General features: G+C 42.6%; 2 protein-coding genes across 6 annotated transcripts in view; one reads left to right on the forward strand and one right to left on the reverse strand.

The window, feature by feature from the left end:
* The first annotated feature begins 977 nt into the window (after positions 1-977).
* The window catches only part of LOC147035041 (transcriptional regulator ERG-like), a 103092-nt gene continuing 83524 nt past the window's right edge, over positions 978-20545 (forward strand). The window contains exon 1 of the mRNA XM_085892977.1: positions 978-1095. The gene's annotated coding sequence lies outside the window, so the exon portion shown is untranslated. The remainder of the gene's footprint in view (positions 1096-20545) is intronic.
* LOC147035042 (protein c-ets-1-B-like) overlaps positions 17320-20545 on the reverse strand; it is a 36492-nt gene continuing 33266 nt past the window's right edge. For 4 of the 5 annotated variants that reach the window (XM_085892894.1, XM_085892900.1, XM_085892883.1 and 1 more), the window contains exons 6-8: positions 20039-20368; positions 19717-19835; positions 17320-19337 (exon numbers count right to left, since the gene is read on the reverse strand). In XM_085892894.1, coding sequence (XP_085749020.1) covers positions 19122-19337; positions 19717-19835; positions 20039-20368 — 665 coding nt within the window. In that variant the 3' untranslated portion in view covers positions 17320-19121. The remainder of the gene's footprint in view (positions 19338-19716; positions 19836-20038; positions 20369-20545) is intronic. The other variant, XM_085892918.1, reaches the window with a different exon arrangement.

The raw sequence follows: 20545 nt of genomic DNA on the forward strand, positions 1-20545 counted from the left end.
GACAAATTTAAAGGCATGAATTGACCGTCAAATGGTTAGAGAGAAATGAATGGCCAAATTCTGCATTTCACATCTCTCATTTCATCTCGGTTGAGTCAGCATATCCAAGCTGGCTGTACTCTGTCAACTTTATAACGGGTGAGGTCACTGGGCCAAAGATATTACTTATTCAAATTCTTCAGTTTTCTTTAAATGTGTCTCATGAGCTTGGTGTTGCTGTTTCATTATCTATATGGTTCCAATAAACAATTGTTCTTTGGGGGTGGGGTGGGGGGGGACTGAACCTGTGGATATGTTCCTTAAACAATCATCTAGTTCATTTCTGACTATTCCGTCTTGTTTGCCTGTTGCTCCATACAAGTTGGAGCACACTTGACATTTTAATTCCAATTTGTCCTTTGATTTGGTACATCAAGTGGAGCCTACAGCTTCTGCTCTTCCTCCTCCTCATCTCAAGCATTTCCCAATCTCGGACTTCCAGCATTTCAGAAACACTGCTGTTCTGTTTGTAGTCAGTCGTACAGAATCGAGCAGCCTTCCTCTGGATAGCCTCAAGCAGAATTGGTGTAATGAGCGTAATGTATGCTTGCTCTTTCACTTTCGTTGAAATTGACCACTGATTCTATTTCAGGAAAATTAGTCCTGTACCTTACTGGCTTTGGAAGCTGCTCTTGTGAGTTTTGCGTCCCATATTAGTTTGTCAATTTTGACTCCCAGGTACGAGTATAAGGATACTTCCTGTCGGGGATGGCCACAAAGGGGCCAAAGATTCCTATCAGGTCGTGGGGTCTTCTTGGAAATATTCATGACTACAGATTTGGTTGGGTTGAAGGACATTGGCCATCTGTCTTACCACTCCTTTAGAGTTCTCAGGTCTTGTTGAAGTATACCTCCAAGTCTTTATTTGATGTTCCTGAAGTGTAGATGACACAATCATCAACAAACAGTCTAACTGTGCTCGGTAATTTGTTTGGCAGGTCATTGATGGAGACAAGGAAGGCTGGTGGTCCAGTTACAGTTCCCTAAGGAACTACTGAGTAGACTGCTGTTGACTCTGAGACAGAACCATCACACAGGACTGTTTGTATTCTTGAGGTAAGGAAGTGTCCTGTACATTTGAGAAGTGACCCTCGAATGCCATGTTTGTAGTTTGGTGAGAAGTCTCTCGCATGGCACCTTGCCAAAGGCTTTAGCAAAATGGAGGAAGGCCATGTGGATTGTTTCCCCTTTCTCAATGCATTTCGTGATGTCGTGCATCGTTAATACCAGTTGAGTTGTGGTGAAGCTTTTGGCCTGAATGCCATGTTAGTTCTCCAGAAGTAAATCATGCTCTAACGGTGGGTCACGTTCTGGATTCTGGATGATTCCCACATTCTGAATGAAACTTTACAGATAGGTCTAGTCATGATAGGTCGGTCGTGATGTGTGAATGTACAATGTGTTCAATAATCTTGCAGGATATACTGCTTAGTGACACTCCTCTAAAACACTCCAATGATGGATGAATTGAAAGCTGAACAGATATAGGTTGGAAAATGCATTTGCCTGAGTGAAGAGTGCTCTGCTCTCGACAGCAGAGTTGTGACAGTTATTTTTCCATTGTAATTTCTGGTTTCTTTGCATGATTCTTATTATGTCCGCCACCGAAGTTGAAGGAAGTTATGTTTCACCCCTCTGTCTGTTTGTCTGTCTGTCTGCCTGCGGGATATCTCAAAAAGTTGTAGATGGATCTGGATGAAATTTGGTGGGCAGATTGGTTGTGTGACAAGGATGAACTGATTGGATTTTGGTGAAGATCTGGATCCGACTACCAGACTTTTAAAAATGATTCTTTACCATCGAGAGACGGCCCAAAACTATATATATCTCGCATGATATCTCAAAAAGTTGTGGACGGATTTGGATGAAACTTGTTGGATGTGTGACAAAGAAGAATTGATGAAATTTTGGTGAAGATCTGAATCCGGATCTGGATCTAATACATTTTTAAGTGATTCTTCACCATTGAGAGACAGGTCTAAAACTAATATATAGCACTGTATCTCAAAAAGTTGTGGACGGATTCAGATGAAACTTGGTGGACAGGTTGGGTGTGTGACCATGACGAGTTGATTCGATGTTGGTGCAGATCAAAATCGGGAGCTGGATAAAATAATAATTTAATTTTTGGAGTGATTCTTCACCACTGAGAGATGTGGCCAAAAACAATATAGTACTGTGTAGCATGATATTTTAAAAATGTAATGGGCCCGATATGTTCTCATGGATCAGGCATTGCGTGGTGGACATATGTGCTCTACCGAGTGCCCTTCTAATTTATTATTCATCACAAACATACGCACGTGTGAAAAAAATACATACGTATGTATGTATATATATATATATATATATATATATATATATATATATATATATATATATATATATATATACATTATGAATACATATATCTGAAAATGTATGGAATATTTGAGGAATCGGTGAAGTTTCATTTAAGCGATTGTAATTTGAGATTTTCTCAAATAAAATGTCCGTGTGAAGCTTGAAGGAACTATTAAATTGGAGGAATAAATTTCTGCACAGGGAAAATGTAAAAAACGTTTGACTCAAACCAAGACTTAAAACTAGGGCCTCTCGCTTCCAGGACAAAAGGTTCCGTCAACTCAGATATACATACATATAAATGACTCCTAACACACATTCATTAAAACGCGAGCAGGGAGTTCTTCAAACCGATTTCTCACTCATTTCATCAATCACACTGCACTTAATTTGGATTTTCTTGAATGAATGTCCAAGTTAAGTTTGAATAACACTCGTGTACATGTTTTACACTCCATTGACAATGGAGAGTAAAACATGTACAGTTTCATCCAGAACGTTTTCCCACATTCTGGATGAAACTTTACAGATTTCTCAACTTCAAGGTATTCCATGCTTTACACAGACACTTCTCTCACAAATGTGGTAGCACCTTGATACCACCCACATAGCAATCTTTGTAACAGGTGTGAAAGCCATTTCCAGCCACTTGCTTTGACATATTCATTATTTGTAAACTTAATGCCACTCAGATGTTCTTTGACTGGTCGAAATAGATGAAAAATCACAGTGACATGACTAGACTTTATGAAGGATGATGTGGAACTTCGCAATGCATTTTCTCCACGTGAATAGTGGTCACACTTTCAATCTGTGGATAAACAATACTTTTAAGTAAAGTCATGCCCATACCTATACCTGGTGTTTTTCTATGCATTACGTCTCTCACTTAATTTAGTAGCAAGGCATTATAGTGCTGTTGTACTGTGCATTGATCGTTTTCCGACATTCTAGAAATTCCATATGAATTTAGCCATGAACACTCCAAAACATTCGTAAATGAAAGTCAGTCGTTGGAGCTTTGCCACCGCTCAGAGGGTCATGTGACCAAAGACAGTGGCACGTCACATGATCTCGCATGGGTGACTCGCTCAGGTGTTTCTAGGTTTTATGGCAGTATGATGGTAGACGTGTCTGTGGGTTTTTGTCACTTACAGACGGTGTACAGTGGTAAGTGTTACAGTGAATATCTTAAGTATTGCATGTTAACATGCACAGTCAGACCTCTGAATCAGGCACGCTGTTTAATAGAAACATTCAGAACGTATAGTCAGTGCATATTTACCCTGTATTGATAATCCACGTGGCTGGAGAACCTGGATAAAAGATTGGTTGTCCCTGGCAAGTTGAAAACAAACATAATGCCCTATGTTAGGAGATTGTTTAAATATGGACGAGATTGCCAAATTTAACAAACTTAACCAAACTTTTCCATCATAGACAGATCGGTGGTCTATCTAGCCTGGTGTTGGCGCAGTGGTTAGGGCAGTGGCTTGGGATCCAAAAGGTCCTGAGTTCAAGCCCCGTCGGGCCACTGAATTAATACACCAGGGGGTTGACTCAGCCTGTCATCCTTCCGAGGTCGGCGAAATGAGTACCAGTGTACTGGGTCGGTGTATACCCCGGTTAAAATAGGTGTACCATATCCCTGTGTCGTAAGAGGCGACCAGGGTTGCGTCAGGAAGGGCATCCGGCGTAAAACATATGCCAAATCACTATGCGGATCATACGGATGATCCGCTGTGGCGACCCCAAACGGGAGCAGCCGAAAGAAGAAGAAGAAGAAGAAGAAGACAGATCGGTGGTCTCTGTCTTCTTCCTTCTCCTTTCTGGTCTTGCATGTGCTCCACTATCAACGCTCTTCTGGTGAAACTCCCAAAATCTAGAATCACTGCTCACCTCCACTCATTTGTTCCTCTGTTTTTTTTTCCCCACCTGTGGAATTAATTTCCATATTCTTTTCAATTGATTCCCCCAATGTCCCCAAGACAGCTGTTCACCACCATTTCAGATCATCCCTATCGAAAACCATGATATTTTCGACCCCTGTTAACCCCACCCCCACCCCACCCACCCTCTGGCTCTCAAGCCCACCTCCTTCCAAAATTCTATTTTTTCTTTTTTAATTCCTGAGTGTTTGCTTCTATATCCATTTTGACCACACCATGAATCCTCCCATACCCCTCATTCCTCACCACCCCCATTATTTGTCCAAGTCTTATTTTATTTTGTTCTTCAAATCTGCTGTTAGCGTTTCCCCTCTCCCTCCACTGTTCCTTTTGTTCTGTTGTGTTCTAACTCTTCCAAAAGCCTTGACTGTATACAATACTCTGCCAAAGAAGAGGGACAGAGATACTCAGCTGGGCAAAGCTTGCTTGGACCTGCCCCCTTGCAACACTTGGGAGAAGAGGCTTGGAGAGAACATAAAATGGATATTAATTTCTGAAACGGAATTTAGGTTTTCAGGAAATGAAAAAGCATTGGAAGACAAGTCACATTGTTTTAACAGCCTGCTGCACAATATGGTTAATTTATATTTCACAGTAATGCTTTGTCTACCGAGTAAGGCATGCCTTATTCATCAAATCGTCTGTAAATAGCAAGCAAAATCATTATTATACTGCATTGCACTGTGCTTATTATTGGGTGAGGAATTGAACCTGGACCAGACAAAAAATCACTATCTCTCTAACAGCCTTTTACACAATCATTAGTTATCGAAATTTATTCAACGTATCAAAAAGGAAAGATTATTATTATTATTATTAATTTTTTTTGTATACCTTGTCAAAGCTCGTGTGAGGGCTAACACACAACGCACAGCAATGGGGGGGGGGGCATGAGACAAGAGGGGTGTGGGAAGGACCAAACAGTGAGGAACAGAGACATTAGGAGATCTGTGGAAGGGAGAGGGATGGGGTGGGGAACATGGGGAATACAAGATGGACATTACAGGGACTTTCAGGAAGGAAAGCAGGGAATTTGAAGGAGGAGGGCTTGGGGTGGATTAACGGGGGTAGAAAAGATCGAGGATTTTGATGGGGGACGATAAGAGGTGGTGGTGAACAGCTGTTTTGAAAGCCTGGAGGGAAGAATGGGATTGAACAGAGTGAGGGAGTTTATTCCAAAGGCTGAAAAAAAGAGGAATGAAAGAGTGAAGGTGAGCAGTGATTCGTAATTTTGGTAGTTTTACCAGAAGGGGGGTTGTTGGCAGACCTTGAGTGTCCTGCGGAAATATGGTGGGGACAAATTGCAGACAGAGCAGGGGGGGACGAGACCAGAGAGGAGACGGTAGAAGACAAAGACCACCGACCTGCCGTGGTGCGAGTGAGAGGCCCAAAGACTCAGCCTCATCGTGGGAGATACCAATGATCCGAAATGCCTTGGTTTCCACTGTGGGAAGCCGAGAAAGGTGAGAGGCAGGAGCACCAGCCCAGAGGGGAGAGCAGTACTCCATCAGGCTGTGGATGACAGCTTTGTATGTGGTCAGGAGCTCAGGTGGGCCGAGGAAGGACTTTGCATGACGGAAAATTCCCAGTTGGCGACTGGCTTTGGAGGCCAGGTTGGAAATGTGGCTTTCCAGGAAAAGATCATGGCAGATAGTGAGAGCCAGACGCTTGAAAGAAAGGACTTCTTCCAGAGGATTTGTTGTGAAAGTAGATGGAGCGGGGGGGGGGGTTCCAAATTGTCCTTTCGGAGAGACAGTGACAGTGTGAGATTTGTCAGGATTGAGAGACATGTTCCACGTGTTGGACCAGTTTGTGATTTTACCCAGATCTGCAGTGAGAAAGAAGCTGCTGCTTGCTGGTCTGAGGGATGACAGATGGTACAGCAGAAGGTGGAGTCATCAGCAAAGAGATAGATGATTTTTCAAAGAGTCAGAGAGATCATTGATGAAAACCAGAAAAAAGAACAGGGCCCAGAATGCTGCCTTGAGGAACTCCAGCCTGCACAGGAAGAGGGGATGAAAGAACTCTAGGGTGAGAAAGAAGCTGCTGCTTGCTGGTCTGAGTGATGACAGATGGTACAGCAGAAGGTGCAGTCATCAGCAAAGATATAGATGATTTTTCAAAGAGTCAGAGAGATCATTGATGAAAACCAGAAAAAAAGAACAGGGCCCAGAATGCTGCCTTGAGGACCTCCAGCCTGCACAGGAAGAGGGGATGAAAGAACACCATTTAGGGCTACACATTGACTGTGACAGGAGAGAAGTCTGCGAGCCATGAGTGGAGATGGCCTTGGATACCAAAGGAAGAGAGTTTGGTGAGCAGGGCAGGGTGCCAGACCATGTCGATAGCACGCGATTTGTCTCGGATATGGCTCTGATTTCATGTCTGGCATTGAGGACCTCCATCCATTGTTGGGAGAGCAGAAGCAGCATATCCAGGGTAGAGTGACCTGGTCTGAAACCAAATTAATGATTGGAAATTAAGACATTGGAGAAGAGGAAGGATTTTATGTCTGAAGTGATGATGGATTCCATAACCTTGCTGATGATTGGGAGAAGGCTGATTGGTCTGTAGTTGCAGGGATCTGTTTTTGCACCTTTTTATACAGGGCAATAATTTTTGCTGATTTCCAAGTAGATGGCAGATGACATTGAGCAAATGAGAGGGTGAATAGAATAGAGAGAGGGTGTGCAAGAGCAGCAGAGTAGGTTTTTAGGACACGTGGGCTGATGCCGTCTGGACCGTTTGCAGAATCTGAGTCGAGGTTTGACAGCAAGCTCTCCACTTTGTCAGGAGAAAAGGACAAAGAGTCCAGGGACAGTTGGGTGCGACTGGGTAAGGTGGGTACAGAAAGCGATGGGTAAAGGACACAACATTTTGACGCAAACACCGAGTTTAGGCATTTAGCCTTTTCACGGGCAGTATCAGCAGTGCCGCCATTTGAGGTAAGGGGGGGGGGATGGAGGGGGAACATGCACCAGAAACGGATTTGATTAGACGCCACCAGGATTTGGAGGAGGGAGACGGGTTTGAGAGTTCAGACTTGAGATTAGAAAGATGTTGTTTTCTGGCTCTCCTGAGGGTAGACACACTTGTTATGAGCTTTATGGAAGGAACTGAGATTACTCTCAGTTGGGTTTGCTTTCCATGAGGCAAAGGCAAGTTGTTTCAGGACAACTGCCTCACCACAAGCTTCAGTGAACAATGGGCGGGAGGAAGGGTGGGACACCTGAAGACGAGCGGGCATACATTTGTACATGAGGGGGGGCAAGTTTCTTTGAAAGAATTCCCAGGATGAGTTGATGTTGGAGAAAGTAGCGATGGGAGACCAGTGTGGAAGTTTGATGGCTGCTTGGAGACCCTGCCAGTCGGCCTGAGTGAAATACCAGACTCGACACCGCTGAGGTGGATCTCTGATAACATCCAGAGAGACGTCCCCTTTGACAAGCACGTGGTCAGAAGAACCGATTGGAACGGCGGAAGAACAGCAGATATTTTCAGGGGAATTTGTCAAAATCAGATCCAGAAGAGATGGAGATTGGTTGAGATCACCTCAAGAGATTGGTTGAGATCCGGGTCGGGAAGTTGACCAATTAAGTCAGTCCCAATGAGTCGCAGATGTCTTTTGCTGAAATGCCATGACAGCTGAGAGAGGTACCCACACCGAGCCAACTGGCGTGATGACAATTGAAGTCACCACATGTGAGGAAGAGAGAGAGAGAGAGTTTGGATGAGAAGATAGAAGTTGGTCCATGTTTTCGGATTGTGAGGTGTAGACGGAGTCATCACTGTTAGGTGGATGGTACAGTACACATATAAACATGAGGTGGGAGTGGAGTGAAAGCCGTAGCCAGAGGTATTCCTGGGGGTGTGGGGGAGTGAGGGCAGTGCATGAAGAGTGAGGAATAGAGTCTTTGATGAAGAGAGCAACTCTTCCACCAGTACGAGGCTCAGGTCTGTCATACCAGAGGCGGGAGTAACCAGGGAGAGATACTTGAGAGTCAGAGATGTCTTGAGGGAGGAAAGTTTCTGTTAGGCAGATTATGTCTGGTTTGTCAGTGGCAACCTGTATGGAAAGATCTGTAAGGTTTGAGCAAAGGCCCTGGATATTTGAGGTCCACACTGTTAAGGAAGAGAGAGGGGAGGAGGCTTTGGGTGTAGGGGATGGGAGGGGAGGGGGAGGGTAGGACAAGTGAGGAGGGGGGGGGAGGTAAAGAGAGTTGCTGAAAGAGTGTGGGGGATTGCAGAATAGCTCAGGGAGGGGTCTTGATGAGGAGTAGAAAAGGCTCTGTGGTGCTGAGGGAGAGGGGGGTAGAAGAGGGGGCAGAAGGCAGTTGAGGATTTGATGAGGAGGGGTGATGAGATGGAGGTGAGAGGGCAGGGGAAGGAGGCGGTGTTGTGGATGTGAGGGGGGAGGTGGAGAAGGGTCAGTGGTGAGAGTTGAGGGAGAAAGGTGAGGGGGAGTTTTTGAGAGGTGAGAGGGAGGCTTGGAGGGAGAAGAGTGTGTTGGTTGCTTGGAGAGGGAGGGTGAGAGTGGTGAGTTGGCACTGAAGTTGGAAAAAAAAGAATGGTTGATGGAAAGCGAACATTCATAGCAAACCGGGGTTTAAATTTTTTTTTTAGGTCAGAAATGCGATTAAAGACATTTCTTGATCGATGCAATAAAGGCAAATTCAGAGAATGGCGAGAAGAAACGTAAGTTGGATTTTTTTTCGACAAGGTATGAAGGAAAGGTCGAATTGAGAGCAGTCTATGGAAATACAAAAAAGAGTAGTGCATTATGATACAGTAAAGAGAACCACATGTGTGAAAGAGAAAGATGAAGCATTATAAGAGATCGTTTTATTATTATTATTATTATTATTATTATTATTATTATTATTATTATTAGAGAGAGTTTTCTTCAGATTAGGTAATGGAAAGGTTGTAGAAAAAATCGTGTGGTGAATGGTGAATTTGGATCGGTAAACGCAGGGGGTGGAAACAGATCGCGTGGTTACGGGAGGGGTATCATTAAAAGTGAATTCATTTATTTATTTATTTTAAATAAGGATTGCGTAACATTCGGAAAAGGGAAGGTTGAAGTACAATTGTGGAGGTGTATGTTGAATTTGGAACGGTAAACTCAGAGTGAAGCTGCTGGGTCGATGAAAAATATCAGGATGAGGGCAGAGAGAGAGACACGGTGGTTACAGGAGGTGTATAGATCGAAAGTATACAAGGAAAATTATTATTTTTTGAAGATTAGGTAAGATTCTGGAATGGGAGGTTGTAGGAAGAAATCGTGAAGATAATGGAGAGAGTGGGTCAGCTCAAATAGAAAGATTGTGTGCTGGCAGAAAGAGGAAGAAGAGGAAGAAGAGGGATCCGGACTCGTGGAGATGCAGGGAGGAAGGTAGTTTTTTTTCCTTTAAATTTAAGACAAGAAACAGTGTTTCATTGGGAGGGATGGGGGTGTTGGAAAAGTGGGGAAAATAGGAATGGAATGTAATATGGATAGAATACAAATTAAAAATGGTCGAACACCAAGAAGGGAAGGATGGGTAGGCCTCAAGGGACCCAGTAAGACAAGGTCGACGAAAACTCACAAAATAGCACGATTTTTGAAACAAAACCGAACTAGGAACACACAATAACATGTAGGTGTGAAAATAAACAGTAAAACAGGACAAAAATCAACCGGAGACTTACCTTTGAGAAAGTCGGCAGAGACCCCTCAAAGAACCTGCCGACGCTACAAACCCAGAACCAGAAGTTAATATTATGATAACTTGAATTGGCTCTGCTCTTCACAACATGTGGGATCAACTACAAGAATATGACGATCTATTTGTCTTTGACTGGTTAATAAGTTCCACCCCTTACCATTTGTCTTCAACTTTCAATCATAAACTCCAATGCTTAACATTGCCTTGCAACCCATTATTGGGTATTAAAACTAAATTGCGAATAATATGCGAATTTCCGGGCCACGCACGTCTGGGCACGCGAGAGCGAAGAAACGGCCTGCGTGGTTGTTGTTTGTTGCTCGCGGTTTGAATATTTATTTATAAATTATTATTATTATTATTTTTTTACGGGCACGTACTCGTTGATATAAATGTTCCGTACTTTTGAGGTCACTGAGAAAGTTGAACCTTTGCATATTGATGTAACTCGGAGCCACTATTCCAGGAAACATCATAAAACTGTTCTTAAATGTTCATAAACAAAAATATCCCAAACAAAAATCAGCCAGTGGTGCCTCACTTTTACTCATGGAGAAATACGTCACCAAAGACAATAGCAAACCACATGGCCAAATGCGGACAGTGTGCAGTGGTGGGAGGAAGGAAACTTTGTTTACGGACTATGTACATTGTATGTGTTGCAGTGCATACTTTAAAGTACTAGTGGGCCCGTTGGTCCGATGAACCAAATTTTCATTGGTCTTCACAGCCTTGTTGCACACTCAACTGCTGTACTGCTTGAGCATTAGCTTGTCTTTCACCAAGCCCAGATGTGCTTGGGGCCAGCGCAGGGATTATATGTTCGTTATTATTATTGCCTGTGATACTCTTATTATTATTCTTGTTGTAAATATTATTAGTATTAATTAATATAAGCTTTGTAACAATGTTATTGTTTTTGTGAGTTATTTTGTAATTAGAATGCCTTGCCATGGTAAAACGACGTATTAAGCTGATTTATATACCTTAACATGGTGTGCATTTAAAACATGGGAATTCTAAATTGATTTTTTTGTAGTTAATTAACCTAATCAACTTAGGAGATCAGGACAATCATTTTGGTGCATCACATGCCACATCAGAATGCTCCAGCAGAACTCCACAAAAACATGACACACACACACACATCCATTTATAGAGGAGTCTTAAAGGGACTACAGGGTCTTAGGGGTCTTGTGTGTCTTTTGGGTCCTTCGGGACTTTTGATTCTTTTGGATCTTCGGGATCTTATGGGTCCTCAAGGACTTTTGGGTCTTCTGAGTCTGTTGCTCCTTCAAACCATTCATTCATCCTGAAGTGTGCGGGAACAAACGCCTCCTGGACGCGTCTGGAGACAAAGTCCCGTCCGGACATAAATACCGCCCGGACACGTTCAGGGACAAACGCCACCTGGATGTGTCCGGGGACAACTGCCGCCCAGACGCATACGAGGACAAACACCATCCAGACATAACCACCGTCCAGAGACAGACAGAGAGGGGAGGGCAGAGTGAGAGAGGTGTGGAAGGAGAATACTGCACTATTGGGAGAGAAGAGAAGAGAAGAGAAACAGACAGACTTTATGAACAACACACACACACATACACACACACACACACACACACACACACACACACACACACACACACACACACACACACACACACACACACACACACACACACACACACACACACACACACACACACACACACTTGGCTGATATCGGCAATAACCCAAAAAACTTTGAGTAGCTTTCACCGAAAAAACAACTTTGCATTTTTTAGAGGGTTCAGCGATATGTTCACAAACATTATTCCTCATAAACATCTCTGTGTTGATGGGTGGCAAAACATTTTGGCCCGGTCATTCAGAAAATGCGTTAATACGGCAAACGGCTCGGAAATCGCGTGTTCTTTCACAACTCGCTCAGCGCGACGGAACACGAACCACTCGCTCAGGGCGACGGAGCACGAACCACTCGCTCTGAATGATGTGGTGGGCAAAAGCGTCTGCATGATTGAACGATTCACTCAGAAGGACGTAAGCAGTCCCGCTATCGACCATAAGGTGTTCGGCGAGTGGTTTAAAAGCACTCTTGCAAGCACTCCAATGAAATGATTGATAAAGGGGCTGTCACACCTTGACGTTTAGCCAGCGTATGCCGACGTATAAAAAATTTGGTGAATACGCTGGCACACGTCGAATACGTTATGGGCAAGTTTTGTATACGTTAAGAGCACGCTGGCATACGTTGTAGTACGCCGAGCTCGTTGACAAATTTTGTGCATGCTCAAAATTTTCCGACGTATGCCAGCATATGACTCGCACGTTCCGCATACGCTGGCCATAAATTGTAGGCACGTTATGCGATCGTTGACACACATCGACACATGTTACTTGTAAGTTACTCATAAGTCGAAATACATCGAGGTAATGTCTAGCATACCCGAAACTTATTTCTAACCTATGAGTAAGGTGCTTTGAATCTATGTGTAACGTATCTCCAATGCATATTGACGTATGTAGATGTATTTGACGTCTTCCGGACGACCACAGAACTTACTAAACGTGTTTCTAACTTACAGCTACCGTATAATGGCGTATTGGCAGCGTTTAGGGGAATTGGTATATAAAAATGGGCTTCACAGGAGGAACCCATCAGTGTTCCAGACTCCATGTTTTTTTTTTCTTTTTATTCGGCATGACGGTGATGTTGACACTTCGATGTCTAGTGTGGTTATGATTTGAATCGTCGAGCGGCAGCCTTTTAATAGGCTACGCCACGTGATCGTCGGCGATACTCTGCCGCGCGATGCAGAAGCTAGACTATCGTTGGGCATAAGTTGTGAACGCCGACAACACGCTAAGCATTCGTTGGTGGAAGTTATCTATAAGTTATCGAAACTTTCTGTGTATGTTACTAATACATTATGCATACGTCCAACTCGTTAATATATGCCCAAAACTGAAAAAAAACATCAATAGTTCAGCGTACGCCAGCGTTTTCGATCAATTTTGATACGTTGCCATATGTTGGCTAAATCGTCAAGGTGTGATAGGGGCTTAAGGAACGGTTGGCCAGGCTGTCGCTGCATATCATATAGGATCCCTTTAATTTTAAAGCCGGTCTTCACCGCACATGCAGCAGTTAATGAAATAAAATGAATTCGTTTAAATAATGACTTTATCCACAAACGAGTTGCAGCTGCATGCAGGACAACCCTGGAGACATCGCAAAGTTCAATCGCCTGTGATATCAACATTGCAGATAATCCGCGATCTTGTCTGCTCATCTGTGCACGTGTCACGTGGTACGTTGGTTCTGGGTCCGTGCAAAGATTATAACTTTATTTTAAAACGTCCGTTTTTCACCAGATTTTCTTTGATTCCCAGTCGAGCACCCCGTGAAACCTCCGAAAATAGACACAGATCTGGCAGATGCTATGGATAGGCAGTCCCTCAGGGGGACAGGATGTGAGGTCTCGCAGTGAATGCATGAAATCATATAGCTCGATGAAGCTAGATAATTTTGGCACGTTCCTAAATTTTTTGTTCACTCACCATAATTCTCCAAACAGTAAAAAAAGTTAAGTTCAATGCTTTGGAAATTTCACATTTTCTTGTGCATCTATGGAGAAGGAGGGAACATAGCCTTGCTTGCTTAAAGTAAATAGGTATATCGGATTAGTTATGACCTGTTATATCCTTAAATCATCAGATTTCACAACAGATTTCGACAATTATTTAGTCCGGACGATATCTGATCCTCAAAACTTAAATAACATTTCAATGATATACTTTAATCAGTCCATGAAAGTACATCATGGAAATTCGTATTATATAATGCATGAAATTGCTCCAAGCTCCTAATTTGAAAACTATACTACTTGCAAAAGTGATTCATACCTATGATGAACAGGCATTTGATAATGTGAGGAAAGTGGAGAAAAAAAACTTTATCGTTAAGAAGTCATTGCTGCCTGTTCCGAGTCAAGACATGGTTGAGCAGGCCAAAAACATGGCGGCTTCAGACCCCAGCGAGGTTACCCAGGAAATGCCTTAAGACCCCAGAGAGCGAGGTGGCTGAGGTTCGCCTGATGAAGGATATAATTAAATAAGGCCGTTAACGATCTTCAAAAGGGGTGTTTTCATTAACCAAAACACCCAATTTTTGGTTCACGAGAGCCAGCCAGAGTGACCACTATATTTGTTATGTCTGTGTGTCTGTCTGTCTGTTGGGTAGTCAATGTAGTCTACCCTTATTATCAGTATTTCCGTCGATATGTTTGTCTGTCTGTTGGGTAGTCAATCTAGTCTACCCTTATTATCAGTATTTGTGTCGATATGTGTGTCTCTGTCTGTTGGATAGTCAATGTAGTCCACCCTTATCAGTATTTCCGTCGATATGTTTATCTGTCTGTCTGTCTGTATGTATGTCTGTTCGGTCCAGTGCTCCGTTAATACAATGGCGATTTCGATGAAACTTGGTTGGGAGGTTCATACCACGACCTCGTTGTGTGCAAATGAGAACCGTTGCTATGGACACCACCGTTGCCGAGCAACAGACCTTTGAAATTTTCAAAAAAAATCTCAAAATATTTTTTTTGAAAATCAAAAATCGGGCCACGAGCGACTGTGGGCAGTACATTCAGCCATATTGTCAAAAATTTCCAGCCGGATCCTATGAAAACTGTCGGAGAAGATAGACTTTGAATGAACCCTGGTCGAAAACAATAAAAAAACGAAGTTCGTTATATCTCAGAAACTACGAGTCAGACATATGTGAAACTGGTATGGTAGGTTCATGGTATGTCCTAGTTATGTGTGAGAGAAAACCGTTGCTGTGGACGCTTTTGTTGGCGAGTAACCGCTGAAAAACAACTAAATTCGACTTGATCGACTACCCATGTCCGCCTACCGGCTTGTCTGTGTGTCTGCCTGTCCAGAGCATAACTCCGTGGACTTTGATCCGATCTTGATGAAACTTGGTTATGTGTTCGATATCAATCTCTTGTTGTGTTTTCCTGGATGAGGGCATGCTACACCCATTGTGGGCGGATTACCCCATTTTTAGGGGGTAGTCGGATTAAAAATCTATCTTCTCTGAGGGAATTGACTGAATGGAATGGGTTCTTCAGTATTTGAATAGCAAAATGAATTATCTAAAACTTGTCATTGTCCGATTTTTCATTTTTGTCCCAAGGTCAAGGTCACAAGGTCAAAAACTTAAAAATTGCGAATTTTGACATAAAAATCATACGACCGCCCATACTTTGAGAGCTAGGATGACAATATTTTTTTTATGAATAATCTTGAGGTCATTCCCCACCTAAAGTCTGCAAACCATTTTGCTCTATCTTGAACACCTTGCCCGTGGCGCCCCCTTCAAGTTTGTTTTTACGCTGATTTCATCAAAGTATGGATAATCCGAGGAGTGCGAAATGCCATATAGCCTATATGATGTTGTATTGTTCCTGGAATGTTTCAGAGGAAGTTTTGCACCAAAGGTCATAATCCTTGACCTTTAACCTTTAAAGGCCACAAAGGTCAAATTTTCAAAGTTGTGGGAATCAAACTGGATTTTCGACCTTCTTTGGCGAACTAACTCCAATAAGCTATAGCACGTATCCTGTTTCCTTATTTTAATGTCCACAACATTGTTTTGTGACCTTTTAAAGGTTATGCAAAGGTCAAATTTTTAAAGTTGTTGAACGAAACCGGGTTTTCGACATTTTGCAGCTAATAACCTGTAACCCATTCCACATCATGTTGATCATTTTTATAACTTGGTCAAAAATTATCACATTGTCTCATCCTTGACTTCTGAAACAATCTACATCGTCAAATACCGCTCGTGAACTATTGTCGTCTTCAGACTTGTCATTCTTGCACTTACTTGGAGTTTTCTTAGTATGCTGCAAAGTTTTAGACAGCTCGCTTTTATGGTTTATGAGTTATGGAGGACACTCACAACGCACACGCATAGCACACATGCACAGCGCACACGCACAGCCTTTCATTGGCATCGAAGATATTGTTGTTGCTGCTGTCATGGGGGCTGTTGTTGGTATTTGTGTGCTCCCTCAGCATATTTTAGATTTTTCTATTGGGTCAAGAAATATGACTGCATATAATAATTTCGTTTTACTTCCGTGTCCTTCTAAACTCTAAAAGGTTTTTACTTCCTTGTGGTTTGAACTGCTGCATTGAGGTCACATTTCTGCTTCTTCAATCCCGGAAAGAGGGCTTTTTAAAACGGGTATCCTTGAGGTTAAACGGACAGAAATTTTTGTTCCAAATAAATAGATTATTACCTTTCCAACCAAGCAAATGGATTATTAGCTTTCCAATGGTTCCATTTTTATTATTCTACGACAGTGGGAACCCTTTAGTATGAAGCTGGAATTGAAGCTTTTCCTAATGATGGATTCACATTAATTGCGGCAGAAACATGATACCAATTTAAGTTTATCCTTTGAATAATATTTATTTTATGCAAAGCAAAATAATGAAACCATTAGAAGCAAAATAACATTCCAAGTGCTGTCACATTAGAAAAACCATTCAAGTTGCATAGTTTAAAGAATGCGTCAGTTGGAGTCTGTGCTGTGGGCCAACATTTTTGGGGTTTGTGGAAAAGCTTAGGCTACTCACTTTTATGTGTCCTATTATATCACACCTCGATGCTATATTATTGGCATTGCATTCAATCATTAGCTGCACAACGGGCTGACAGGATGGCCGAGAGGAACGCACACTCACATCGAAGCCTTCTCGCCTGGGTTTGAATCCCCATCCAGCTATAAACTGTCATCCCAATGTTTCCCAGGCAGGGTGATTCATAAATGTGTGTGCTGTCCTTTGGTTGGATGTTAAATGGGTGTCCCGTCTGCCAGCATTTGTTGGTGGATGTTAAAATCACAGGTGTGCTTTGCGAAGAGTAGGCAAACTCTCTCTGGCACCATGGTCAAATTCCAAATTCCTACCCGAATCAGCGGCACAGCCGTGCCCTCAACCAATGAGGCTACCCCGCAGCTTCTTGTTGCATACGAATGAAGAAGTTGCGCAATACACCAACATTTTACAGAGATGTCCGTGCATCTATCAGGATCCAAATACCAACTTCAAATGTCTGTGACGTAATGACCAGCGAATCAGTTCTTGTGACTTGCTGAAGATGTCAATCTCATGCTGTCTTCATTTCCGACTGAAATCGATGTGAAAATTCTTTACACTTGAATACACCTCAGAAAAATATAATAGATGGTGAAGCCAGCTTGGTGTGTCTGTGATCAGTAGCTTTATTGGCATAACAGATTATTGATGTGCTGAATGTTTTACAAAGTGCAATAGTATTACAGTTACGGTCACCCAGTAACATCAGCACAAGGCTCTCTCAGCCTCACAGTTAATAACGACTCGAGCAGTGAAAAATCTTAGCCAAGAATACATGACACTGTCTGCACCTATTGTCAAACACCTGACACTAGCGGATAGAAAAAAAAAACAAGTGTCATTGCTGACTCAATAAAAGTAAAGCCTTGCATAACCTGGAAGTGTGGTGGTAATTCCTTTTGAAAAAATCTGAATAATATACAGGACTAATATTTTTTTCTTTACAGTGTGACAACAAGTGATTTGTAAAGTTATTTTTGTGCATACATCATGTTCGAGAGTCTGATGTGCTGCCCTATACGGTATGCACACCTGCTCAGAAAATGATTTAACTTGATCTTGTGGCACTTTCGGCACATTCCCAACCAGGGGCAATAAAAGTCTTGTATGCTGGAATGTATGAAAAGGAAAGAGAACTCCAAATGCTGTTAAAATACAAAATGTATTTACATTGAACTTCAAAACTTTTATCAATAATCGTCAAAAAAGTAAAAGCTTTGGTAATCGCCATTGCTTCCCTTGTCATAATACTGAGGTACTTTTTTTTTCAGTTACAAAACAGAACATTTAGTGTCACAACACCCTGAGTCAAGAAGAGTGGAATATAAAAATACAGGAATAATATATCAAAGCAAAACAAAAATCTCAATTTTCTTTTTCTTTTGGCTTCGTCAACGATCGACTTAACATCCAAAAGCAATGGGTTGTGTTGCTTTGTGCAAGTGGTTATTAATATAGAACAATTAGTTCACTTGGATGAACAACCAACTTAAATTTTTGGCTTCTTTTCACCTTGTCCTGCTTTCCCGAGACCATCGCAGGCCAACGGTCCGAAAACGAGAAAGAAAAGCAACGCTTCATTCGAAAACATGCGTGCGAGTAAATTCTGTGGGTGAAAACATTCATTTAGCATCCTACGGTCAACACTCCGTAATTTTCCTGCCATTCATCAAAGGTCCACGCCACAGACGGAGCACAACACAGATCAAAATGGCTTGGACAAAAAGTGTACACTTGCAACTGGGGACAGAAAACGTTGACTGGAAAATCTTGCAAGGTCTTGTGGCCACCACCTTATTTTGTCTCCAAAAATCAAATACAGGTCTTTAGAGAAATGCTCCACTTGTCGTGTTTGGCTCACTCTTGCATGATGACGTGTGGGAAAGTTAGCATAAATATTTAATGAGACAAAGATTTTCTTAAATTCTTTGCATGACATGAGGCTATGAAACTTTTTTGTGTATTCAAGATTTTATAATAACACGAGTGGAACCTCTCCTGCAACTCTGGATTTGGACTGGCAGTCGGTGAGGAATGAAGATAGCGGGGGGGGGGGGGGGGTTGGCTTTGGCAGAGAAGTGTTTTGTAAAACTTGTTTTGCATGCTGAGAAATTATGGACAAGAAAAGGCGAAGTGAAAAGCCCACCCGCAATCTTTCACAATGCTGACTTCCTCATCCATGCACCGTTGCAAAGCAGGATGAGGTTGAGGGCAAGAGTCCACAAAAGGCTTCCCTGCACTTGCAGCTGCAATGCTTGATGAGGTGCAGGACGTGATGGGTCTGAGAACAACTAAAGATTATCTGATGGAGTAAATTAATGTGAAAGAATCGAATTGATATAGGCAAGAGATCAATCTTATGATGAAGAAGGGTTTCCTGTAGGACATAAACGATTTTTGGTCATCACTCTGCAGTGTCAGGTGTGATATCGAGCATCGCATGCAGCTCATCAGGGCAGTAACCCAGCAGGCTCTGCAAGTCGCATACAAAGCGGTAGACGTAGCGTTTCCCACCGGTCTTGTGGATGATGTTTTTGTCATAATAGTAACGCAGACCACGGCTCAGCTTTTCGTAATTCATCTTTGGTTTGTTTTTCCGCTTTCCCCATCGGCGTGCGACCTGCGGGGTTTGAAGAAGGTATGATGAGCTATAATGTGCCTCATACATCATATCTACAGGACACAATATACAGTACATGTCTGCTACTGCTGCCATAGATTCAATAGATGCTCATCCGAATGATAAAAAATTAACAAAAATGTAATCTATATGATAAGTTCCCTTTCAAATTATAATTGTTTTGTGCTTCAAATCATATGGTAAGATGGTGCAGATATTTGTGTGTTGCTGATCAAAGCCTCAAGCCACATGTGTGAGGAAATAAGGAAACTTTATGGCATGAGGTTGAGAAGAGAGGGCAGGGTGTTAAGCAAGGGAGGGGGGGAGGGGTGGGAGGAGGTTGGGGTGTAGTTTGGGCATCCACTGAATTTAACACTACCTCATCAGGGTCTGAGAGCTTAAACTCCCAGCCGTCACCTGTCCAGCTTATGAATGGTTGACAGGAACGATCGGTGAGAAGCTCCAACAGAAACTGCCACAGTTGTATCGGTCCACTTCCTGCAGATAGATATAGGTTCAGCTGTATGCAGGGGCAAGTACTCTCAATTGTCAGTCCTTTTTGTAAATGAAGATGACACAACATTAAAGGTACGACATGCATGCTATTTGATAGTGTTCATAGTTTGCTTTACTAATAAAAAGTAAAGGCTGATGAAACAGTCAGGCGGCAATAGGTAATGTAGGTAAATGAGATAATTGACCTGTGTAACCTGCAAGCACAGCTGCAGGGATTACGGGTTTTCCATCCATCAGCTCCCGGCGTTCATTCATGTACTCTTTGAAGGTTCCCTTGGCTTTGTGGGGCCCGTAAGGTAGGCTGGGGTAATCTTCCGATGGGGTACCTGCCAGACCCAGTCGGTAGTCCTCTGGCATGTGGCATCCACGTTGTAGTTGATAGTCATCCGAGTCAAAGCCATCATACGAAGGGACACGTTGCAATCCACCAAAAGATGGTGATGGTGCTACCCAGGGCAGGGGTTTCAGGTTTTCATAGCTATCTGTGCCGTCAAATGAATCTTGCATGAAGGGGCCTGGAGTAACATATGTATGGGCATCAAACATTGACTAATCCATTGTATTAAACACCAACAGGGTATAGGATATCAAATGATAAGTTTGTTATCATTACTCGGCATAACCGAAGAAGACCTTCCTCACGTGGGGGACTTTTGTGAAAACTCAAGAGGTTGGATGGACTTAAGCTGAGT

This window comes from Eptatretus burgeri, chromosome 1, assembly GCF_056783735.1.
Source record: "Eptatretus burgeri isolate ZD-2024b chromosome 1, Ebu_testis_v1, whole genome shotgun sequence".
In the NCBI taxonomy this organism is placed as follows: Eukaryota; Metazoa; Chordata; class Myxini; order Myxiniformes; family Myxinidae; genus Eptatretus; species Eptatretus burgeri.